The sequence below is a fragment of the Amborella trichopoda genome, chromosome 4 (assembly GCF_054954075.1).
Source record: "Amborella trichopoda isolate Santa Cruz 75 chromosome 4, AtrichopodaSantaCruz75HAP2 v2.0, whole genome shotgun sequence".
Lineage (NCBI taxonomy): Eukaryota > Viridiplantae > Streptophyta > Magnoliopsida > Amborellales > Amborellaceae > Amborella > Amborella trichopoda.
Window position 1 is genome coordinate 27824085 of NC_142339.1, and position 22080 is coordinate 27846164.

The window sequence follows — 22080 nt, forward strand, 5'->3', positions numbered from 1 at the left end:
CCATCTTCCTTTCCTCTCTCTAAAAAAAAGTTATGGCCTTCCTTCTTCCTCTTCTTCTTCTCTATGTAAACCCTAATCGCTATGAGCCCAACCCTATTTTCTTCTCTTCCTTCTTCCTTCTTCCTTCTTTGAATCGTAAACAACAAATATTAAAAACACCAATTTTCTACGAGCTTCGTTTCAATTAAAGAACTTTAACCATAGTTATGAGTGACCATAGTCACCATACCATAGTTAAATCATTGTCATGAAAAAAACAAAAATCGTATATTTTTTTAGGTACCTGGTGTGATGTTTAAGTGTTCAATCAATAAATTTATAGAGTATATTTGTCACCATACCATAGTTAAAATATTTAATGAATAAATTTATAGTATATTTGTTTTTGGTATGTAATAAGTAGACGTGATGTTTCTTAAAGCATGAAATGGGTTGATTTATATGGTACATTTTTTTTTTTGGGTATATACAAGTTAATTATACATTAATATTGGATGATTGGATAAAAGTTACGAAGCATCTAAATTAATTGACTTAATTATATGGGAAAAGTTTATATAGAGCCAAGGCTCTAAACAATCAAATTTTAACCTACTTCAAAAATTTTATTAGAAAAAATTGTTTTGATGCCCAAAAATCATCAAATTGATCATCTCGACATCAAGATGCATAAACATGAAAAGAAAATGGATTTCAAGTTTTGAAATAGTGCATTTTGTAATGCATTTTTGGACCGTCAATTTTCAAGATTTTCAAATTTTCATTGATTTATCAATCTAAACTATTTTTGAAGCTTTAAACTTTATAAATAAAGATGAAAATATATTTTAAGTCTATCACAAAGATTTTCAGTATTGAAACCGCATTTCTCGACACTACTTGAAGGTAGGCTCTAATTTGATTGTTTAGAGCCCAGGCTCTATACAAACCGCACCCTAATTATATTAGTCTGGTAAAGTTTTTATGGATGAATTAATTATTGATGGCAATGACATAATTTTTATTTCTTAGAATTTCAAAATTTTTAATATTAAAAATTTATCCGATTTTTTTACTCTGATTTTTTGAGCTTAATTCGATATATTAGGGATATCTTTATATGAAGTATTTTTCCTGATCCGTATTTTTTACCTCAATTCCCCCAATCTAAATATTCTAACTGTAAGATTCTTTATCCCTTGTCTTTTCCCTCAATTCCCCCTGTTACTTTCATTTTTTTAAAAAAAAGTTTCTGCTTTTTCATTTGAGTTGGCCCCTAAGAATTTCACTTTTGCATTGTAATCAACTAGAACTTGCTCCTTTGAAATGTACAAGAACTTTCCTTTTTTGTCTTAGATGGTGAGATGTGTGCATACCTATGATGGCAAATGCATCCATATCTCAGAGAATCAGGTGATTGGATCGATTCGTATCAAGTCTGAGAATGTTGCATTACTGTCAATCTGTAATTTGTTTGCGCATTGTTGTCAATCTCAAGTAGTTATGCACCACTTCCAATATATTTTGATTTCCTCTTGGTCTTCTCTTTAGAAGTCCCTCTATGTAGTAACCATAGAGTAATTAATCATTCTTACAGTTGGGAAAATTGTCAGAAATTTCTCCCCTTTCATTAACAAAACTAGGAGAGTGGAATGTCCATTAGGTCATCGAATTTGTTTGAGGAGCATCTCATTGTCAGCTCATAGAACTTCCTTTCTTGTTTTGAGGGTGAGTTATTAAGGTGGCTTTGAAGCTTAGAAGAACTTGCGCCATGGTGGGAACTTTCTCAGGAGTTCAATTCGTCTAAGAGGGGCCATTGTTTAGCAACGTGTTTCTTGACCATTGCCCAGATTGGATACATTTACAGTGATCTTACTTGCCTAAACTCACCCACAATCTTTCAGTCATTGTAGTGTCAATGTTTTGGGAAAATCTTATACTCTCCACGAGTTGGGGTTCAATACTCAGACTGGCCATCCACTGTTAGTACCTATCAATGGACGGTGGAGATGAGCCACTGTCCTAAGTCAAGGTTCCTGTTTACAGCAAAACACAAGTCATCCATGCCATCTATAGATAGTACAAATGGGGTATGCCCAATCTAGGTACCCAAAATTTTGCTCTCAGAGGGTATATAGTTTAGCCTCCCCTTGGTGTGCCCTCTAGCGAAAAGAGCACATTGAAAACAAAGCAAAGTGTGGCTTTTCAGCTTAGTGTTTCAAATTCCTAGAATGGATACAGTTCTACAAATTATAAACTGGACTAATCCATGCTTCTGAACCTCTGTTTTACAGATTGTAAAGGGGTCCACCAAAACCTCTATGTTAGTTTTTTTTCATTTAATCTTTTTGTTGATGATGTTTGTTGTTACATTAGACCTTTTAGGGGATTGGATGTGTTCCTTATATGACTGGCGAACTCATGTTTATTAGATTGTGCATTGACATTTGCTGTGTATGATCGGTTTCATGCACACTTTTAGTTTGGTTTTGCTATGGCATGCAAGCTTCACCAGTACCACAACCATTCTTTTCTAGTACTGTATCAACTGTATGTGTATTTTTACTTCTATAGTCTTTTTCTGCTCTGCACTTCTGGATATTTTGGTGGAACACTGATTTCTACAACCTTGTGGGTACTTCCCTATCCTATCATATAGATCTTGCAGATAAAGATATACCTTTCGATTGGATGGTCCATATTATTCCTTAGGAGAACAAGCACACCCCCTCTTGACCGTTCATTGTGTGATATAGGCCATTGCAAAGTAACACACAACAAAGAAAATGTTTTAGTTTATGAGATGTACTAATAAATTTCTCTTGTACTAATTTTTTATATGATTTGTTTTCTAAGTACTGCTAACCCACTGAACCTTCATCAATTTTAACTCTATGCCTAAGTATCTTGGGTTTTTCCAACTCAACAGGCCTAACACGTCAAGCCTAGTCTGAGTATCGACAAATAATATTTGCCTAGTATGGTCTACAATACTACAATAGGATCACACTCCCATTAAGTTTATGTTTCACTATATAGAATGCTTATACAAGCTCTCATAAAGCCTTTAATGACTATATAAACCCAACAGTATATGTTGAAGATTGATATAAAAATATAGGAATGGGTCACATGTACTTCTCATAGACCTTACAAATGAATACAAATGAAAAATTGAGACTTGAAGATGGGACTCAAGGGGTTGATGCAAAATATTGTAGAAGCCTTGTTGAAGGACTAATATCCTTAACTCACACAATATCTGACATAATGTTTGTTGTATGTCATATGTCAAGGTTTATGCACAATCTCACTGAGTATCATATGGGGGTAGCTAAAAGGATATTGCATTATATTTGTAGAACATCAAGTTATAGACTTTGGATGCTCATGTTAATAATTTTAAATTAAATGAAAATTTAAACAGTAATTGGGCATGGAAAAAGCATTTCTGGATTTGTTTTCATTCTTGGCTCTGGAGTTATTTCATATCAATCTCACTGAGTATCATATAGGGACAGCTAAAGGAATATTCCATTATATTTGTAGAACATCAAGTTACAGACTTTTATATACTCATGTTTATCATTTTGAATAAAATTTCTTGTTAAACAGTGATTGGGAAGGTTCTTTAGATGACAGGAAAAACACTTCTAGCTTTGTTTTCAATCTTTAGCGATTTCATGGTCATCAAAGAAACAAGTAACTACAACATGGTCATCACCAGAGGGTGAATATACAGTTGCCACATCAGCTACATGTCAAGTTATACAAATATATAGTTGATCACTATGGGGGGTGAAAAAAGCGACTAAATGTTTTTGCAACAAAGCAACAATCACCATGAATAAGAATTTAATATTCCATAGGCGAACAAAGCACATCGACACCAAACATTATTCATAAGAGAAATGGTGTTAGACGGCTTGATTGAGATGAAGTATTGTCCACGAAAGAACAAGTGGCTGATGGCTACACAAAGAAATTTTCATTTGAAATTTTTTCATATTTCAGAAAATTACTTGCTGGAAAGGATTTTCCTATCAAGGGGAGTGTCAAAGATCGATGCAAAAATGCAGGAGTAGGTCACATGTAGTTATCTCTCTATCTCTCTCTCTCTCTCTCCATGTATGAGATAGTGGTAGTAGTTATCCACAATTCTCTCTCTTTACATTTTATATAGGTGGTTATCATAAGTGGGGAGTTGCATTCGCAATGGGAGAATAGCTAATCCCAAAGGGGCGGTTATTCCAAAGAAGAGTTATTTAGGGGTGGTTTGTAAATGATTTATAATAGTTTAAGAAAAATTGAGCTGACATGATTAACCAGATATGGGGCTGAAAGTTGTTCAACTGGCCTAACCGGGCAAGTTGTAGGAGGTAAAAAAAATATTAAAAAATACAAAAAAATTTAATAAAATATGAAAAATACTTTTAAGCATGATTAAACAAAAATTATCCAAATAAAATTTAATATTAATGAAAAATGGATTTTAAAGAGTCAATTTGTGCTTAGGAGTATTTTTGAAAATTTCCAAATAAGATTGGAAAAATGTAAAAATAAGTATTCAGAGCCAAAACAATTTTCAATATTTTTCAAAATGATAAAAACATTAAAAAAACATTACAAACAAATTTATTTATTTTTTAGGATTTTATATAATTTTAATATATTTTCGGTTCACCAAAACCGGCCGAAACTGGAATCGGCCAATGGCTGATTCCGATCTAACTGGGCAGTTAGAATATGAACCACCCGATTTTTCTTACATTGGTTATAAAACCTATAAATAGGCACAAGCTAATGCAATAAAAGGGTGTGCATTTAAGTTTGCGTTTATCCCTCCTTAAACTTGTGTTTTGTTAGAGTTTGTTCAAAATGTTATTCAAAAGAGTATTATTACGTTATAGCATAATATTTTCAGAAACTCAACATTATATTCATTGGTGGCCCCTTTGTCAAAGAAATTATGACAAAACACCCATAGCGCCAATATAATTAGCTAGTTATTTCTTTTTTTATCAAATATGACCATGCTTATGGTATACTTGTTGGGATATCCAAACTAAGCCTTGAGTCACTTCTCACAGTGTACATGGCTTTTCTAAGGCATGGACCAATTCATGGATACGGGAAAAGAGGTTTTATACTTCTTTTGAAAAATAAAAATAATTAATGTAAAGATTCCCCTTTTGGAATTTAAAAACAAATTCTTTTTATGTTATACGCATTTGTTTTGTTTTTTTTATTATCTATTATATATCTTTATCCAAAGGAAAAAGTTTATATAAGGTTGCAACTTTAAAATGTAGAATTAAAGGTGCACTTAAAAATTCCATCATAAAATGTTATTTGGATGTTGGAAAACCCTCTAATTGATCATCTAGACATTGAGATGTATGAATATGAAAAGGAAAAAATATTTTGAGAATGTGAAATAGTGTGTCTTGCAACATGTTATCTGAATTGTCAATTTTCAAGATTTTCACATGTTTATAAATCTACTTAATTTGAACTTTTTTTAGAGTTTAAAATTTTATAATTAGAGATGAAAATAGATTGTTAAGTCACCCTAAGAATTTTCTATATTAAAATTACATTTATGATAAAATTTAGAGGTTTGTTTAATGTTGCAACCTTATGCAAACCAGAAGAAAAATTCTTTCACAATAGATCATGCACCATTGGACGTCGTTCACCTTTGGAAACACCTCGTGAAAGAGAGAGAGAGAGAGAGAGAGAGAGAGAGAGCACGCTCATCTCTCCCAAAAATCCTAGGGTTTTTTTAATGGCGATTTTAGATGGTGAATCAATTAGCCATTATTTGAAGGTCAAATTGACGAAAGGAGAATGGTTGAGACTCACTGTGATTGTTCTTGATTTTCTTATGGCATATGCGGGCAACCCTCGCCATGATGATGCCCTCCCCATGGAAACAAATCGTCTGATCCGAGAAAGGCATTGAAACCTTGACATGGTGGGGATATCTTTACTGGTTTGTTAAATGCTATTGGAACTGAATCTAGTGGGGATCGTGATGAAGTTGTTTCGAATAATGATGGTGATGAAGGTTCTCGACAAAATATTTTTATTGATCGTGGCTCTTTTACGGATGGGGTTGGTCTTTCAATGGAGGATACTGCTAGGTATTATGGTAATCCCCTTGATAGTAGTACTATACCTATGTTGCAGAGATGTAGCAGTGATGAATCTGTTACGGTACTCAAATTGCTATTGTGGCTGATCAGGATGAGTATGGCAGTCATCATGGTTGTAAGGGTCATAACGGTGATCATGTTTTTCATGGAGGTGATCATGATGGTAAGGATCATGGCGGTGTTTTTTAGCATGGTTCTAGTATGAATAACGAAGCTCTCATTGTTCGTGCTGCTGGTAAAAGTATTATTCAAGACAAGGATCATTGGATTGATCCTTCAAAAATTTTTATTACTGGTTCTCGGGATCTATTCAATGATTAAGGTGATGCATGTTATGAGGGTTCTTCTAATCACGAATCAGATGTGGAGGCTGATGGAAGTGATGCTTATGCTGCTGATACACGTTATACTGTAGTCATGATTAATGCTGCTGAACGTGATGGGGGTGGTAATGGTGGTCACGGTGTTGCTAAAAGGGTCCCTACTGTTAATGACGAGTCTGATGGTACTGTTTATGATTTACCTAATAAGGGTGCTGTTGAAAAACTTAACAGAGTGAATAATGGGAGACACTATGTATTGGATTTATTTCTGGATCTAAAGTTGTTGTAGAGGGACTGAATGGGAATCACATGGAAGAATTTTCTCCATTATTACCATATTAAAAAATGAAAGATTTGAATATTATTGCTGCTAGTAATGTTTGGGGCTTTGCGAAATTGATGGATCTATTATTAAAAAACAAAGTCATTCAGAATGGGGTCTTTTACTTTGAAGATCTTGAGTTGACCCAACTGAAATCATTAATGGTAGATGCTATGTGAAGATGGAGAAAGAACTGGTGGACTCATGCTTGAGTAGATGGGATAATTGCTTATTGGGATATTTTATGGGGCACATACCTGAATGAACATGCATGAAAAGTATATTGCCGAAGATGTGAAGATTGAAACATGATCTCAAAATTTTTATTGATGACAATTTTCTTGTTTTTCGATTCCATACTAGTGAAGAGATGGAAATAGCCCAGACTGAGGGCCCTTGGTTCATGAGTAAAAAATGCTTAGTCCTTCAGGAGTGGGATCCATCTATTCCACCCTCTTGAAGTAACCGTTAAATAGTCCATGTATGGATCAAGCTCCTGAACTTACCTTTGGTATTCTGGGAGCCTGAAATACTTTTTCGAATTTCATCAAGCGTTGGTAAGCAATCTTTATTGACAAGTCAATGAGATTGAGATCACGAGTTGAACCCGGAGTATGTGTTGCAATGCCTTTGGATAGGTCTTATTTAAATGAATTATGGTTTGAGATAAAAGGTACGGAATATCGTCAAGTATTATTTATGAATTCATTCATTCAACATACTCTAAATGCCATAGGGTAGGCCACAAGGTTGAATTATGCCAATCTAACATTATTCCTAAAGTATCTACAAAGCTTGACGTGTAGTTAGCAACAATAATGACCCCAGTGCTATGTTGCCTTCAAGAGAGAAGGGTTGGAAAGTTGTTAAAGGTGAAAGGAAGTTTGTGTACAAGAAGAAAGATGTGAAACATAGCTCCAATGTTTTTGAAGCTTTAAATGGCATTAACGATGACCAAGTTGTAGCCTAGGTAAAACTATTGCTAAGGAAGTTGTTGTAATTGTTGCACAAGATATTATTGTATTTGATAGTACCTGTGGTGATGGTGAAGATGTGACAAAATCAGTGTTGCCAATTAGTTACGCATTCTCGATTGTTGAATATTTTAATCTTTATCGTAAGATGAATGCTTTGGCTGACACACCACAGATGATCTCTAAACTTGATACACCGGAGATGATCTCCATGGATCTTGAGTCCGATGGGGGTTTGCCAATGATTGACGTTGCTGTGGGTTTACTTCCAATAGTAGCCTCATTTGACGATGTTGTGGGTCTCTTGTGCCTCCAATAGTAGCCCCAAACACTACTGGTCTCTCGTTGCTTCCAACAACAGCTTATAATGGTACTGCTATGAATCTTTCGTTGCTACCAATAGTAGGTTGCAATGACGATGGTGATGGAAGTTTTCTCTCACAGCATTGGTAGTGCCTGATTTTCCTTCTCATAGGAATGTTGATGAGGGTCCATTGTCCTTTACAACAATTCCTATCGATGGTGATGAGGCTGATGGCATTGAGAAAGAGCGCACTTCTAGTCATATGCAAGTACATGTTGTTATTATTGGAATGCATATAGACAAGTTACGTTCTAAAAAGATAGCACATCAGTATCTCTTGGAGAAGGAAAAGTGGCACCCCGTAAGGCACAACGTTTTTCTCAAGATACTCCATTCGCTAACAAATGTACGCTTTCTTCTAGCAAGGCCTCTAATTCCTAGTTTATATATGTCAATGGTAGCATGGATTGTTCACGGCCTCCAAGGGCATCGCAGAGTATCTGATATTGGAGTTCTTAAATATCATGTTGGGCTATTATGTCTTCTAGAGACTAAATTGCCCGTGGATAGGACTAATGTATGGTCCAGGAAATTGGGTTTCTATAATAATGTTGTCGCTAACAATGTAGATGGTAGATCGAGAATTATGTTTCTTTGGAATTCATCCATCTATTCAATCAACATTCTTATTGTTAATGATCAAATGATTACTATTGAGGGCACCTGTTTATGTAATGGTTCGGTTTCGATTATTTCTGGGGTATATGCTTTTAATCTTGTATCTCAGAGGGCTTTACTTTGGGATCATATGAGAAGTATTGGGGATGATAATATATTATCTTGGTTGGTGCTTGGTGACTTTAATACTTTATTGGGTAGTTCAGAACGGATGGGAGGTAGTGGCTACTTACCTCTGGATTCAGGGAATTTTGCACAAGTTATGTCAAACTGTGGATTAACTGATCTTGGTATTGCAAGGGGTTGGTTTTCTTGGTTTAACAATCAGCTTAGTAGGAGATGTATAAGAAGGAGATTGGATCACGCTATGGCAACTGTAGATTGGGTACTGGCTTAGCTAGAGTCCAAAATAGAGTTGCTTCCAAAGGGGAATTTTGACAACTGTCCTTTGCTAGTATTTATGTCAGATTTGGATCTGATTGGGCCAAAACCCTTTAAGTAATTCTTTAGTTGGGAAAAAAACTTTGGATTTTATTGATGTAATTTCAGCGTCTTGGCAAGGCAGAATGGGTGAGGGTACACTTATGTTTCGATTTGTTACAAAGATGAAAAGACTGATAGGGGATTTGCGTGCTTGGAACAAGGAAGTGTTTGGTTATGTGAGTGATTCTATTTTAGTGGTTGGGTAGAAATTATCATCGATACATGATAATCTGTGTAGTAATCCTTCCAATGAAAATTTGATGATTGAGGAGAAGTATACTATGAAATTGCAATAATTGCTAAGACATGAAGATAATATTCAAAGGTAAAAGTCTAGGCATAACTGGTTAAAAGATCGGGATTCTAATACAAGGTTTTTTCAGCTATTTACTGTAATCAGGAGGAGAAGTGATCGCATTATGTTTCTCAAGGATTAGAATGTGATTTCTTTGGTTTTTGAAGCAGATATTGATAATCACATGATATGGTTCTTTGATTATCTCCTTGCCTAGGAAAGTAATGATGATACTCGTATGGTTGAACAATTTTTGCTACCATCTCTGCTAAGCATTCCTCAGCAAGAGAAGTTGATTGAGGATATTACTATGGAGAAGATAAATGATTGTATTTGGGGGATGAAATGCGAGAGTGCTCGTGGCCAGATGGCTTCATGGTGGAATTATATATATGTGGGTGGGAGGTAATTAAGAAGAATATATTTTTGGCTCTTAATAACTTCTTTAAGGAAGGTAATTTTTTTAAGCAAATCAATTCTACCTTTATTTATCTAATTCCTAAAGTAGCTACTTCGACTGTTATGAACGATTTTGGCCCAATTGGTTTATGCAAGGTTTTGTATAAAATCATTAGCAAAATCATCTCTAATCAATTATGGGTAGTGCTCAATGATTTGATTGATTCTAGACAAGTTGTCTTCCTGAAAAGTAGATTGATTACATATAGCATTCTCAGGGCAAATAAATTCATATCTATATGCAATAAAAATTCCAATAGGCCAAAAATATATTTGCAGCTAGATTTGAGTGGTGTTTATGATAGAGTGTCTTGGTCATTTATTATTGCACATATGAATGCTTTGGAATTTCTGGATATTTTTTTTTCTAAGTTCGTCTATGTATATCTTGGCATTTTTTCTCTGTGTTGCGCAATGGATCTTCTGGGTTCTTCTATATATATCTTGTCCTTGTTTCTCTGTGTTTTACAATGAATCCCCCAAAGGTTATTTTAGGCGGAAAATAGGTATTAGATAAGGGGACGTCTTATCTCCTATCTTTTCTTACTAGTGATAGATTTTCTGAGTAGGCAGTTGGATTATACTAATGAGCAGGGGATGATCCCTAGGGATTTTCCTTCGGGTTGTGATTATGGAGTGTCACATCTGTTTTATGCTGATGAAGATGTTATTTTCTGTGATGCTTCTATTATTACTATTGTTGTTATTAAATCAATTTTCTCTATTTTTTAGTGAACTATAGGTTAGAAACTTAATATGGCAAAGAGCAAAGCCTTTTTTTTTGGCATTTCATAGGGTAAGAAGTCATTGATTCTAAGGGAGCTTAGCTTATGTGAGGGATCCCACCCTACTATCTGGGGTTGCCTCTATTCCATGACCATTTGAAGTATAGTCATTGTCACAACTTGGTTGGCAAAGTTACTGGAAAGATAGGATCTTGGCAAGCTTTAACTTTATCCTATGCAGGGCATCTTCATCTATTGAAATCAGTTCCCTGTGCTGCGTCTATTTTTTGGATTCTTATATTTATTCTATCAAAATGAACTTGTAAGATGATTGAATGGTTGCAGAGGAATTTCTTATGGGTAGGCGTGGTTGAGAAAAAGGGAGTGCATCTTGTTACATGGAAAACAATATGTTTACCTCATGCCGAAGGAGGATTAGGCGTCCATGACATAGTGGATTTCAATATTGCAAGGATGATGAAATTAGCCTGGAGAATTTTGGTTGATCCTTCATCACTATTTGCTTAGTTATTTAAGTATCATTATATCGAGAAATCTTCCATATGGGAGACCAAATACAAAAGGTATTTATCTTATGCTTGGAAGGGTATTCGGCTTAGAAATTTACAGTTCAATTGTCTTCAATAGAGGGATCAATTGGCTATCCCGGTGGCGTGGTCATTTCCTAGCTCTAATCCTTACAAGCTTAATATTGATGGGGCCTTCTTGCATAACCCAAGTCACGCAGGCGAGGTTGGTGTTATTAGAAACTGTGATGGTGCCTTTGTTGCAGTATTTTGAAAACCTGATATTCTTGCAAAGAGAGTTGCATCTCATTTACAAACCACGGTTTCGCGTTCACGTCGGTCGGACTATATTTCCCTTGCTTTAACTTCATGATTTGTCACATGTGCCATATTCCAAGGTTTTAAGCAACTGAGCTGTAACATACTTTATTTCTAAAGTATTAATAAAAAACGGGTAGGAGCCTTCTCCTCTACTGACTTACCCAAAATACAAAAAAACCTTATGCAAACCACACCCTTATCCAAAATACCCCAGCCAAGTACTTGAAGTGTTGGAGAGTATAGATTTATGCTTTTTTTTAAGAAGTTAGTTGAACCCTTGAAGTAAAGACCAGCTTTTCCATTATAGTGTTGAGACGGTACTCCTAGTGTTGGACATATCTTTAGCAACCTTTTTGGCAAAAGTTAGCTTTCTTTTCAATCCGGCACTTGAAGTGACGCCTGACTTAAAATAAAAACTACAAAAATGAAGAAGCAAAGGAACAATAAAAGAGAGGGTGGGGGTTTATATCCCCTTAACCCCACCTTACACCTCTCTCTTTTTCTCTCTCTAAAATCCCCTTAACCCCACCTTACACCTCTCTCTCTCACTCTCTCTCTTCTCATTTCGATTTTTTTTTTTAGTTTTAGTCTTGGTCCAACACTAGAATGTGGGATTGAGAAGAAGGCAAGACTGACTTCTAGCAAAAAAATTGCCATAGGTCGGTCAGGCACTTCAAGTGTCAGGAGAAGATGGTCTGCAACTTATAAGTGTTGGATCAAGTTCTCGAAGGAAATTTTACAAATGCAAGTACTAACTCGACCAAGGATAATTTGGGAGAAAATAAATCCAAGGTAAATTACTGAAAATGTGGTTCATTTTAAATTTTGCCAAACTGACTTTTTATTTTAATTACCCAAATAGGAAGAAGAGCCTATTTCCAGCATGTACTAGATAAATGGGGGAGATGAAGGGAGCTGCTACTGCTACTGTATAACTGAAGCAAACCAAACGATGCCTTTATTATTCATGAATGGGTGGGGAGAGCCATGGATTAATTCAAATGAAAATCATACATCAAAATGCGTAAGAAGATAACATGCCTGAGACCCTCGGGTCCACAAGATAAAACAAAACATCTCCAAATAAAGAAATACAACTAAATTTTATTTTTGAGGAAAAAGTTGACTAAAATTGAACAACTATTATTCATTATAATCGAACTGGTCATGAGAATAGAGAAGAGGTGCTAAGGTGAAGTTGGAAGCTTGTTTTGAAGGAAGAAGGAAAGCATGGCAAGGGCTCTAGCCGGCTGATAGCTGGGCACCGTATGGCCGGCGCCTCTTACGGTTACCAAAGCCAACCCTTTGTAACCCTCAACATATCCAGCTACCTGCAATCAAATCAAATGCCTTAATTTTGTTTTGGCTTTCTACAAAGAAGAACATGCTCTAGTTCAACTGCCTTCTTTTTGTGTACTTAGTTGCAATTCTATCGACTCAATAATTATATGAAAATCTGAAGGATTGGACTCTGTTTTCAAAGAGGGAATTCAAAGCAAAACTAATAATAAAGATTTTTCAATTAATGTAAGAAGATCAAAGGGCCTTATATTAATGTGAAAAGCACTGTGCCGTGTTTCGCTTAAGGGGACTTGGGTGAGTAATTCGGCCTTGTCCGATGGGCTGCAAGCTTCCTTGAGCTCGGTGCAGGATATAAATTTTTTAAAAAAAATATAATTTTTTTTTTAAATATTAGATTGTTTTATAATCTTTTTATATATGATTTAGATGAATTTGACAAAGTTTGGTGAATGTTTAGGTTTTAACTTGCTTTTACTATACATTTTACTGTATATTTTTTATTTTTTCAAAAAAATCTTAAATTTATTGGGATATGATATCATGGCACCATGCCATTTTAATATAATGAAACCACACTTCTAAAAAATCATGTCTATGATATTTGTCTGACCCAAAATTTTGTACATACACACTCTTCATCTCAATAATCAATCATAAAAAAAAATAAAATAATAGTTTGCCCTGTAGATATGGTCAAAATGAGTCCCCTTCAACAATTCATCTAGATTGCCCATTTGGTGAATTTCAAATTCTAGGCCTTTATGAATTCAAAATCAATTTTTTCTTTTTTAATGTTGTTAATCTAATGATAATAAAGTTTTCTAAAAATTTTGCGAAGGAAACAGATCTTTCTAAAGCCTAGATCTAAATATCTCAAAAATAGAGGGTCGATGTTAATTGGGCTAGAAAATACTTTCTTGATAGCCTTTTCAATTTTTTTCATATACAACAATTGCATAAAATCACTCCCCAAAGTTTTTTAAGTAAAAAAGAACATGTGGGTCAAGTCCTGAGCTCGCTTCTACCAGGGAGCGAGTCCCGGTACTAGTGAAAAGATTTGCAGAAACATGTTGTCTTCCAATGCTTACCTCTTCGTTGAGATACCAGGAATGCCATGGAGTCACTTTGGTGAGGTTCAAGCTGTTTACAGAGTACCTGCTCGATGTTACCGGCACCCTTCCATCAATATCTCCGCTGCACGCATCAATATGCTGTGTTACTATTCCATATTCATATTTCCTCTTTTTCTCACTCTTTCTCCTTTTCTGATTTGATAAGAAGGTTGGTGATTATCTCCAAGCCACAAGACTAACCCAAGGCTTAGCTATGAATAACATAAATAAATAATGACAGGCAGGGAAAATATGGAAAAAATTGGGATTAGCCCACTAGCGCATATGAATATATGAGCTCAACGGTCTAGATTAAATCTGGGCCGATATGACGATCACGGATATCCAGTAATATTTGCATTTTATTTTATTTTATATGAATTCAAATCACTAAATATTTTAGGTTTCTATTATTCTCATCAAGGTATACCTAATAAAAATATATACATATAAAATTATTCAAAAAAATAAAATGACCAAAATACCCCCCAAAACTTTTTAGGGGTATTTATGTCAATTTATTTCATGTAAAATATTTTTTTGATATTTTTCAAATATTCACCTATTTTTTATAAACACACGCTTAAAATTTCAAGTAATTTGGATTTGTAGAAATAAAATAAAATTCAAACACTACCGGACATCCGTGATCGTCAGATCAGCCTAGATTGAATCGGGGCTGTTGGGTTCATATGTTCATATGAGCTAGTGAGTTAATCCCAGCTTTTTTCTTGAAATATAACACTATAATACATGTAAGTTGAGCATCTCTTATCTTCAGAGAAGAGGATCCTAAAGAGTAGAGGAGCCCATTCGACTCACGAAAGACAACCAACACACTTTGTCAATTGGTATTCAAAAACCCAAAAAATTAAGAGTGATTTATGTCCATACACTAAAATTTTAGATAAAATACAAAACGCTTTGTTCATAGGCGGAAAATATAAAAGAGGTCAGTCAACCCACCTGTTTTGTTTTTGTTTCTTTCCAAATTGTCCTTTGGTCAACCTGAATTTTGATTTATTTTTAGTTTTTTCGTTAGTAGGTCTGTGCCCCATACTAAGGAAAAAACAAAAAAACAAAAATAAAATTTATGGTTGACCAAGGGGTATTTTGAAAAAAATAAAAAAAGGTGGGTTGACCGATCTTCTTCGTAATTTCCACCTATAAGTGAAGCAATTCATATTTTACCAAAAATTTTATGCTCCGTACATGAATCACTCAAAAAAAACAAAAAAGAAAAAAAAAACAAGAAAGAAAAGTTTATGGTAAACACACACATATGATATAATACAATGTAATATGATATAATGTAATACATATAATGTAATGTATAATATAATGTGTATGGTTTCCATAAGGTTGCAACCTTAAGCAGTCCAATTAAGGTGCACTTCCAAATATTATCATAACATATAATTTTGGTGTAAAAATTTCTTAGGATTATCTAAAAATATATTTTCATATCTAATTATAAAATTTCATACTGCAAAAATGGTTAAAATCAAGTAGATCTATAAACATATGAAAATCTTGAAAATGGGCGGTCTAAAAAATGTGTTGCAAGATGCACTATTTCTGGGACTCAAAATCTTTTTTCTTTTTCATATTCATATATCTTGATGTTGAGATGATTAATTAGAGGGTTTTTAACCCTAACGCAACCTTTTCAGATGTATTTTTGAGGTGCATCTTGAATTCTATATTTCAGGTTGTGACCTTATATAAATTTTTTCCTAATACAATATAATTAATATAATATACTAGGATATAATATGATAGTTACATAGGTAAAGAAAGTGGTTTCTATAAGGCCTAGGCCTCAAGAAGAAAGGTAAAGCCTCACCTTAAACCTAGTCCGCAAAACACTTCGAGCATGGGAAAACCCTATGATGTCTCTAAAATTTATTTCTAAGACTGATTATGAAATTTGTAAATCAGTATAATCTCCTGGATATGTGAACTCTAGAAAATGGATGGTCTAGATAATCTACTACAATATGAACTATTTTTAAGATTTTATATCCTAATTTTTTTTGACTACTATAATGGTTAAATCGAGATGATCGATATGAATGTTTTCAACCCCATAACTGAAATTTTTGGTGCTGTAAAAAGCTTACCTGTATATCCACACACTTATTCCGCTATCCAAGAGGCGTCTTATGGTCGGCAACAAAGTTGCGGGGCTGTCATTCCAGTACGCACCCACGATACCGCTGCATTAATCTCATGTTAGATGCCCCTCAACTAAAAAAATCCCTTCCCTTCTTTCATTGGGACAACTCAACACAATACTCAAAACAACAAAGATAATGATAAAGAAAGGAAAAAAAGGGGATGATGATGTCTAATTTTGTACCTGCAAGCGGTCCAGGAGGTGGGCTTGGCATGAAGGGCCGCTTGCACCTCTTTGAGATTCAAGTAGTTTTCAACATATGTACTCGAGCAGGGATCGAAGTAGTCAATCTGTTAAAGAGGGGCCATAATAAGTGAGCATGAATTCAAATAAGTTCGAAGGAAGAGAGAAAAGGGGTCATAGGCACTTACTGAGCCAGTTGGGGGAAGGGTGGTGTTGGCTGTGTGACACAATGGAGCATAGATGTTGTATATGTCTATTTGATCATAAAACACGCTGTTGGCCGCATTCACGGCAGCGTCGCAGTGGTCAGAGTTGGTGGCGTTTGGCGAGAAATCACAATATGTGTGGATGGCCCCGATTGTATCATCCGAAATGAGGGCGTGGGTCCAAAAATAATCATACATTCCCAAGGTATTCGTCTCATCATCAATCCATGCATTTCCAATCTGCACCACCACCATGAGTTGAGCTCGGTGTATAAATGCATTTTATGTCTCTGAGTTATAAGAGCTGAAAGAGCAAAAAGAAGTTTCGAGAAATTTACCGCTATTCCTTTGAATTTGATATTGCTGTTGTTGCTGGTTAGGATAGTGTAGGCAAGCTGAGGTACATAGTGTCCGGCATAGCTCTCACCGGTGATGAAGAAATCTCTGGTCTTGTACTCGGGGAACCTCTCGAGCCAGTTCACCAGAAATGTGTAGGCGTCCCGGGCCGTTCTCTTATCCCCACTCAGTTTATAGTCGGAGGAAGTGTTCGAGTAGGAGAAACCCACTCCTGCTGGTGACTCCAAGAATAGCATATTTGCCACTGTAAATCAGATAAACAGCTCTCCTGCTTAGTTAGATTGATTGATTGTAAGTTGTTACTTCTGCAAGGCCAAATGAAAGATGCTCACCCTGGTTCCATGCATACGGGTTTCTAAAGAGTGTTTTGCCATCACTCATGACCCTAAAAGGCCCCAACTCCTCCATTGCCCCGTACCCAAGTGAAGAGCACCCAGGTCCTGCCATTCATAGACATATCACATCAACGACCAAGATCTCTTCTCCAAGACCTTAATTGTATGTTATGCTACATTTGTTGAAAATGATGCAAAATAATAGGAGTTGTGGGGTTCGTATCTTTCTTATCTCTCTCTTAGTAGGTGTGAGAGCAGTTATCATCATGGGTAGTTATCTCTCTCTTTATGGGTGGGTAGGGGAGTTATCTCATCACGTAGGATTTGTAGGTAGTTATCTAATCAAGTTAGGCTCTGTAGGTAGTTATATAATCAGGTTTGTAAGTCGTGGGTAGTTGCATAACTGCTCTAGATGCCTATATATAAGCATCATGCAATGAGATATGGGCAACTAATGGATGTAACTTGTGTGTAACTTGTGGATAAATATGTGAAGATATATGTAAAAAACCTCGAGTGTTTGTGTTTATCTCTCCAAGAAAAAAAGAGTGTGTACTTTCCCTTTAAAGTAACCAATTCCTCTTTTAAGAATACCGACGTATCTTTCCAAACGATACCACCAGTGGTATCAGCCCTTATCCAAAAATTCTTACATGGTATCAAAGATTTTAAAAAAATTTAGCATGGTATCAGAGCCTAGGTTGTGAAAAACGAGAGATAGGTATTGACGGGGAGAGCCTAGGTTGAGGAAAGGCATTGGAAAGCCCAGGTTGCCAAAAAAAGAGACAATGAGATCACAGGTTGCTAAAGAGATACTTGTTGGTGTGAAAATTTAACACTAGCATGTTGTGGACAATATTCAAGGGAAAGGTGATAGATATTTAAATCTCTTTATTTAATTTCCTGCTTTATTCAATATGACACACCCTAGTAGTCAAAATATTTTTCAACCATTGATTGCAATTTTCAAAGTTGAATTTTATGATTATTGGAAAATTAAAATGAAAACAATGTTTGAGTCTTGATAACAAAAAAAAAAAAGGTGATTTTGAAAAATAAAAAACAAAAAAAATATTTTGATTAAAATGTTAGTTGATTTTCAATGAAAAAAAAAAGACAAAAAAAAAAATCTTAATGTGATGTTCTTGGAAAAAGAGATGGAGATTTAAAAAAAAAAAAAGGGGAAAAAAATTTGGAGAGCTCTTGATTTCGCATTTTGGCAAAACTTTTCAAAAAATGAGTTTAAAAAAAAAAAATACTGAAAGGGGGACATGAGTAGTCTCCTCATAGGAAATCCATGCTTATGTAGGTTTATGAAAATAAAAATGATTTTTGGGAAAGAAAAGAAAAACAAGACACTGCAGTCCTGATATGTCATGCCATAGAAAGGCATGATGGGAAATCCAAGCCTAGTGTAGGCATAGAAAAAATGATTTTTAAAAAAAGAAAATAGGACACCGCAGTCTTCGTTGGTCATGCCATGGAAAAGCATGATGATGCCATGAAAAGGCATGAGGGTACATAATGAGAAGGCATCAAAAAAAATTGTGTTTAAAAAAATAGGACATCACAGTCCTAGTTTGTCATGTCATGCCTATATATGGGCATCATGTAATGAGATATGGGCAACTAGTAGATGTAACTTGTATGTAACCTTTGGATGAATATGTGAAACTCTAGAGTGTTTTTGCTTCTCTCCAAGAAAGATAGAGTGTGTACTTCTTCTTTAAAGTAGCCAAAGATTTTTAAAATGCCTCCACGCATCTTTCCAAAAGACACCAACAATGGTATCAGCCCTTATCCAAAAATTCACATGGTATCAGAGCGTCCATAAAATTTCAACAACATTATGGTGAATGAAAAAAATAAAAATAAAAAGTAAGCAGTAACTATGGCTCATTGTTTGTAAAAATGCCCAATCTAACAGCTAACCGCCTGATTAGATCGGAATCGGCAAGTGGTCAGTTCCGGTTTTGGGCAGTTAGGGTGATCAACCGGTATTTTAAAAAAAAAGTTAAAAAAAATGTATATAAATTCTCAAAATTAAGGTATTTGATTTGTAATGCATTTTTAAATATTCTTTACAATATGGTAAAGATTAAAAAGTTGTTTTGATCATTAATACTCACTTTTATATTTTCTCATTTTTTTGACAATTTTAGAAATAGCTATTGGAAAATATAAAATGGGTTAAAATCCATTATTTTTTTATTAATTGTCAACTTCATTTGAATCTGGTTTGTTTTAATCATCATTTATATGATTTTCATATTTTAATAGATTTTTTTTGTATTTTTTTTCAACACTTTTTTGATCGCCCGAGATTTTGCCGGTTAGATGGTTGAATCGATTGGTTTACCGGTTAGGTCGGTTAAACCGCTTCCAGGCCCATGTCCGGTTAACCATTCCGGTTTGATTTTGTAAACACTGATATGGCTAGCTACTGCTTACCTCCATTTAGCCATATTACGAGAGGTTTTGTTGCAGAATCAGCTGGAGACTCGACAAAATAGTAGAAGAGGGCTCTCCCAGCTGTCGGGTCTACGGTTACGTAGCCGCTGTATTGCTCGAAATCGACTCCCTGAGGTTGGCCAGGTAACTTCTCAATCTTATCAATGGCTTTCAAGCCATCTTGGGGAGCAACATACACGGGCGAATAATTCTCTCGTCTGCTGCGGCTCACATAGGGCTCCGAAGTGAACACTTTGCCCCCTCGTTTCTCCTTGATTAGCTTATACAGGAGCTCTCCTTGGCTTTCCTTTCCTTGGCTCACATTGAGAGTAGAAGACAGTACAAAGAGGAGGGAAAGCCAGGGAAAAAGAGAGGCTGCCCTTCTCATTGTGTACGTGTGTTAATGAAGAGAGATTTGAGAGAGGAATATCCAAATAGCTAAGATAAGGCTCCGATAATGATGATGATGACGACGATGATTATGATTGAGAGAGGAATATAAAGTGTGTGTAATGTATATTTTATAGAGCAAGCAGGCAGTAAAGCATAGTGCAAATGAGGGCGATTCTACCCATGCCATTGTTTTGTAGCAAATGTCTTTGTTGCTTCCCTGTTTCTTCATTTTTCTTTTTCTATCATTGGGGTTGTTGGTTTCTCAGCAAAGAGGGTTTTTTTAGTTGATATCAATGCAATAATTCCCTCTCCTTGGCCTGTTTTCTTGTTTGACAACTCATTCTTTGAGATTGACTCCAATCAAATGAATCATAGTTCCCACACACATGTGATGACTTGCTTGTCTCTTTTGATGAGTCCTGTTATAAAATCCACTTCACGAACATTAATATATGGGTGTGGTTTTTATAAGGTTGCAATCTTAAACAATTCAATTAAGGGACCTCCAAATTTTATCATAACATCTAATTTTGGTGAAAGAAATTATTAGGATTATCTGAAAATATATTTTTATACCTAATTATAAAATTATAAAGCTCCAATAATAGTGAAAATCAAGTAGATCTACAAACATATAAAAATCTTGAAATGGACGGTCTAGATAATGTGTTGTAAAATGCACTATTTCTAGGATTCAAAATCTTTTTTGTTTTATCATAGTCATACATCTCTATGTCGAGATGATCAACTAGGGGCTTTTTAACCTTAAAACAATTTTCTTTGATGGATTTTTGAGGTGCATCCGTATTTCTACATTTTAAGGATGCAGCCTTTTATAAACTTTTTCCTACCCAGTCACATTTTGTAAAAAATAATTATTTTGTATATTCCTTCAAAGCATTCCGTATTTTCTAGGAGAGTAACATATCATTATGAAATTCCCTCAAAAAGAAAAGACTGAAGTCATGATTGGTCATAAAACTAAAACTCGGTTGTATAGATTTTTCCCCCAAGAATATAATGTTGTACATGCTTTATTTTGTTTTGATATTAGTTGATTGATGTGCGACTGTATTATCTATAACATTAAGTTTATTACTAGATTTATGGCAGCCCATCCTTGTGGTAATTTCAATTCCCTATGATTTTTGGCGTTTTCTGTTTCTGTCTTCTGTAAATTCAAGAAAAATAGAAAAGTAAGAAAAAAAAAACTAAGGACTTTCTTTCTCTTATCACTTTAGATTTTTTTTTATTTGTTGTTAGCTATATCTGCATAATTTATTATTTTTATTTTATCTACTTAAAAAAAATATCTTTATCTTTCTGTGATAAGAAAATAAAAATAAATGATAATAAAAAAGTGAAAAAGGTAGATCTAGATTTTCTCCTCTCTATTACCATCGATGAGACCCGAGTCCCTCCAAACTCACTTGACCCATGTGGTAACTAGACCTAGGTCGATCTACCCAAGGTAGGAGCCAGGCCCAACAGGTTTAGGGCCCCTCAAAAACCCATTCTAGAGGCTCCAACACTCAGAACTCAAGCCATCATGGCTCATCCAACGAGGCATGCACCCCGAGTTTCCTATGACCAATCTAGAACCTAGTCCTAAGTTTTATGAGTCTTTCTCAAGCGAGCATCTTAGGAGCTTACCCTCAGTTAGAGCCTTCTTGAGGAGTGCTGGCCAGCTTGAGGCACACAACACACATCGAGTCCCAAGCCACCGCTCAGATCAAGATTAGGGGACCTCTTTGCCCCTGACCAACACATTTACGTTAGTTCTACCCCGTCAGCAAGCCGGAACAGCCAAATCTCTAATCTCAAACCTTCCATAGAGTGGGCACGACCACGAGACCATCTGTCTCATAATCCTCAACCCAAGTCTGACCCTCCTAAGGTCACACACAAACACCCACTAGTGCGGTTTTACCAAGCTACCTTGGTCCCTTACCATCACTTGCATTTGGCTTGTTCAGCCCCTGCACCAACCCATTATCCCCCTAGTAAGTCGTAC

The 22080-nt window shown here is 35.3% G+C and overlaps 1 protein-coding gene across 1 annotated transcript; it reads right to left on the minus strand.

The window, feature by feature from the left end:
- Positions 1-12516: 12516 nt before the first annotated feature.
- LOC18425597 (serine carboxypeptidase 1) lies at positions 12517-20154 on the minus strand. Its single transcript, XM_006830128.4, has 8 exons — positions 19674-20154; positions 17220-17327; positions 16869-17131; positions 16513-16770; positions 16325-16431; positions 16086-16181; positions 13939-14044; positions 12517-12879 (listed from the first exon to the last, which is right to left on the minus strand). The coding sequence occupies exons 1-8, from the start codon at positions 20059-20061 to the stop codon at positions 12736-12738; spliced, it is 1470 nt and encodes a 489-aa protein (XP_006830191.1). The 5' UTR covers positions 20062-20154; the 3' UTR covers positions 12517-12735.
- Between the last annotated feature and the right edge of the window lie 1926 nt (positions 20155-22080).

Excerpts from the sequence above, each read along its gene's own strand:
- LOC18425597 (XM_006830128.4), bottom strand. The coding sequence starts at position 20,061 with ATGAGAAGGGCAGCCTCTCTTTTTCCCTGGCTTTCCCTCCTCTTTGTA. Across the intron at positions 17,328-19,673 it reads CGTAATATGGCTAAATGGAG|GACCTGGGTGCTCTTCACTT; the intron begins GTAAGCAGTAGC and ends TATGAATGGCAG. Across the intron at positions 17,132-17,219 it reads CCCGTATGCATGGAACCAGG|TGGCAAATATGCTATTCTTG; the intron begins GTGAGCATCTTT and ends TCTGATTTACAG.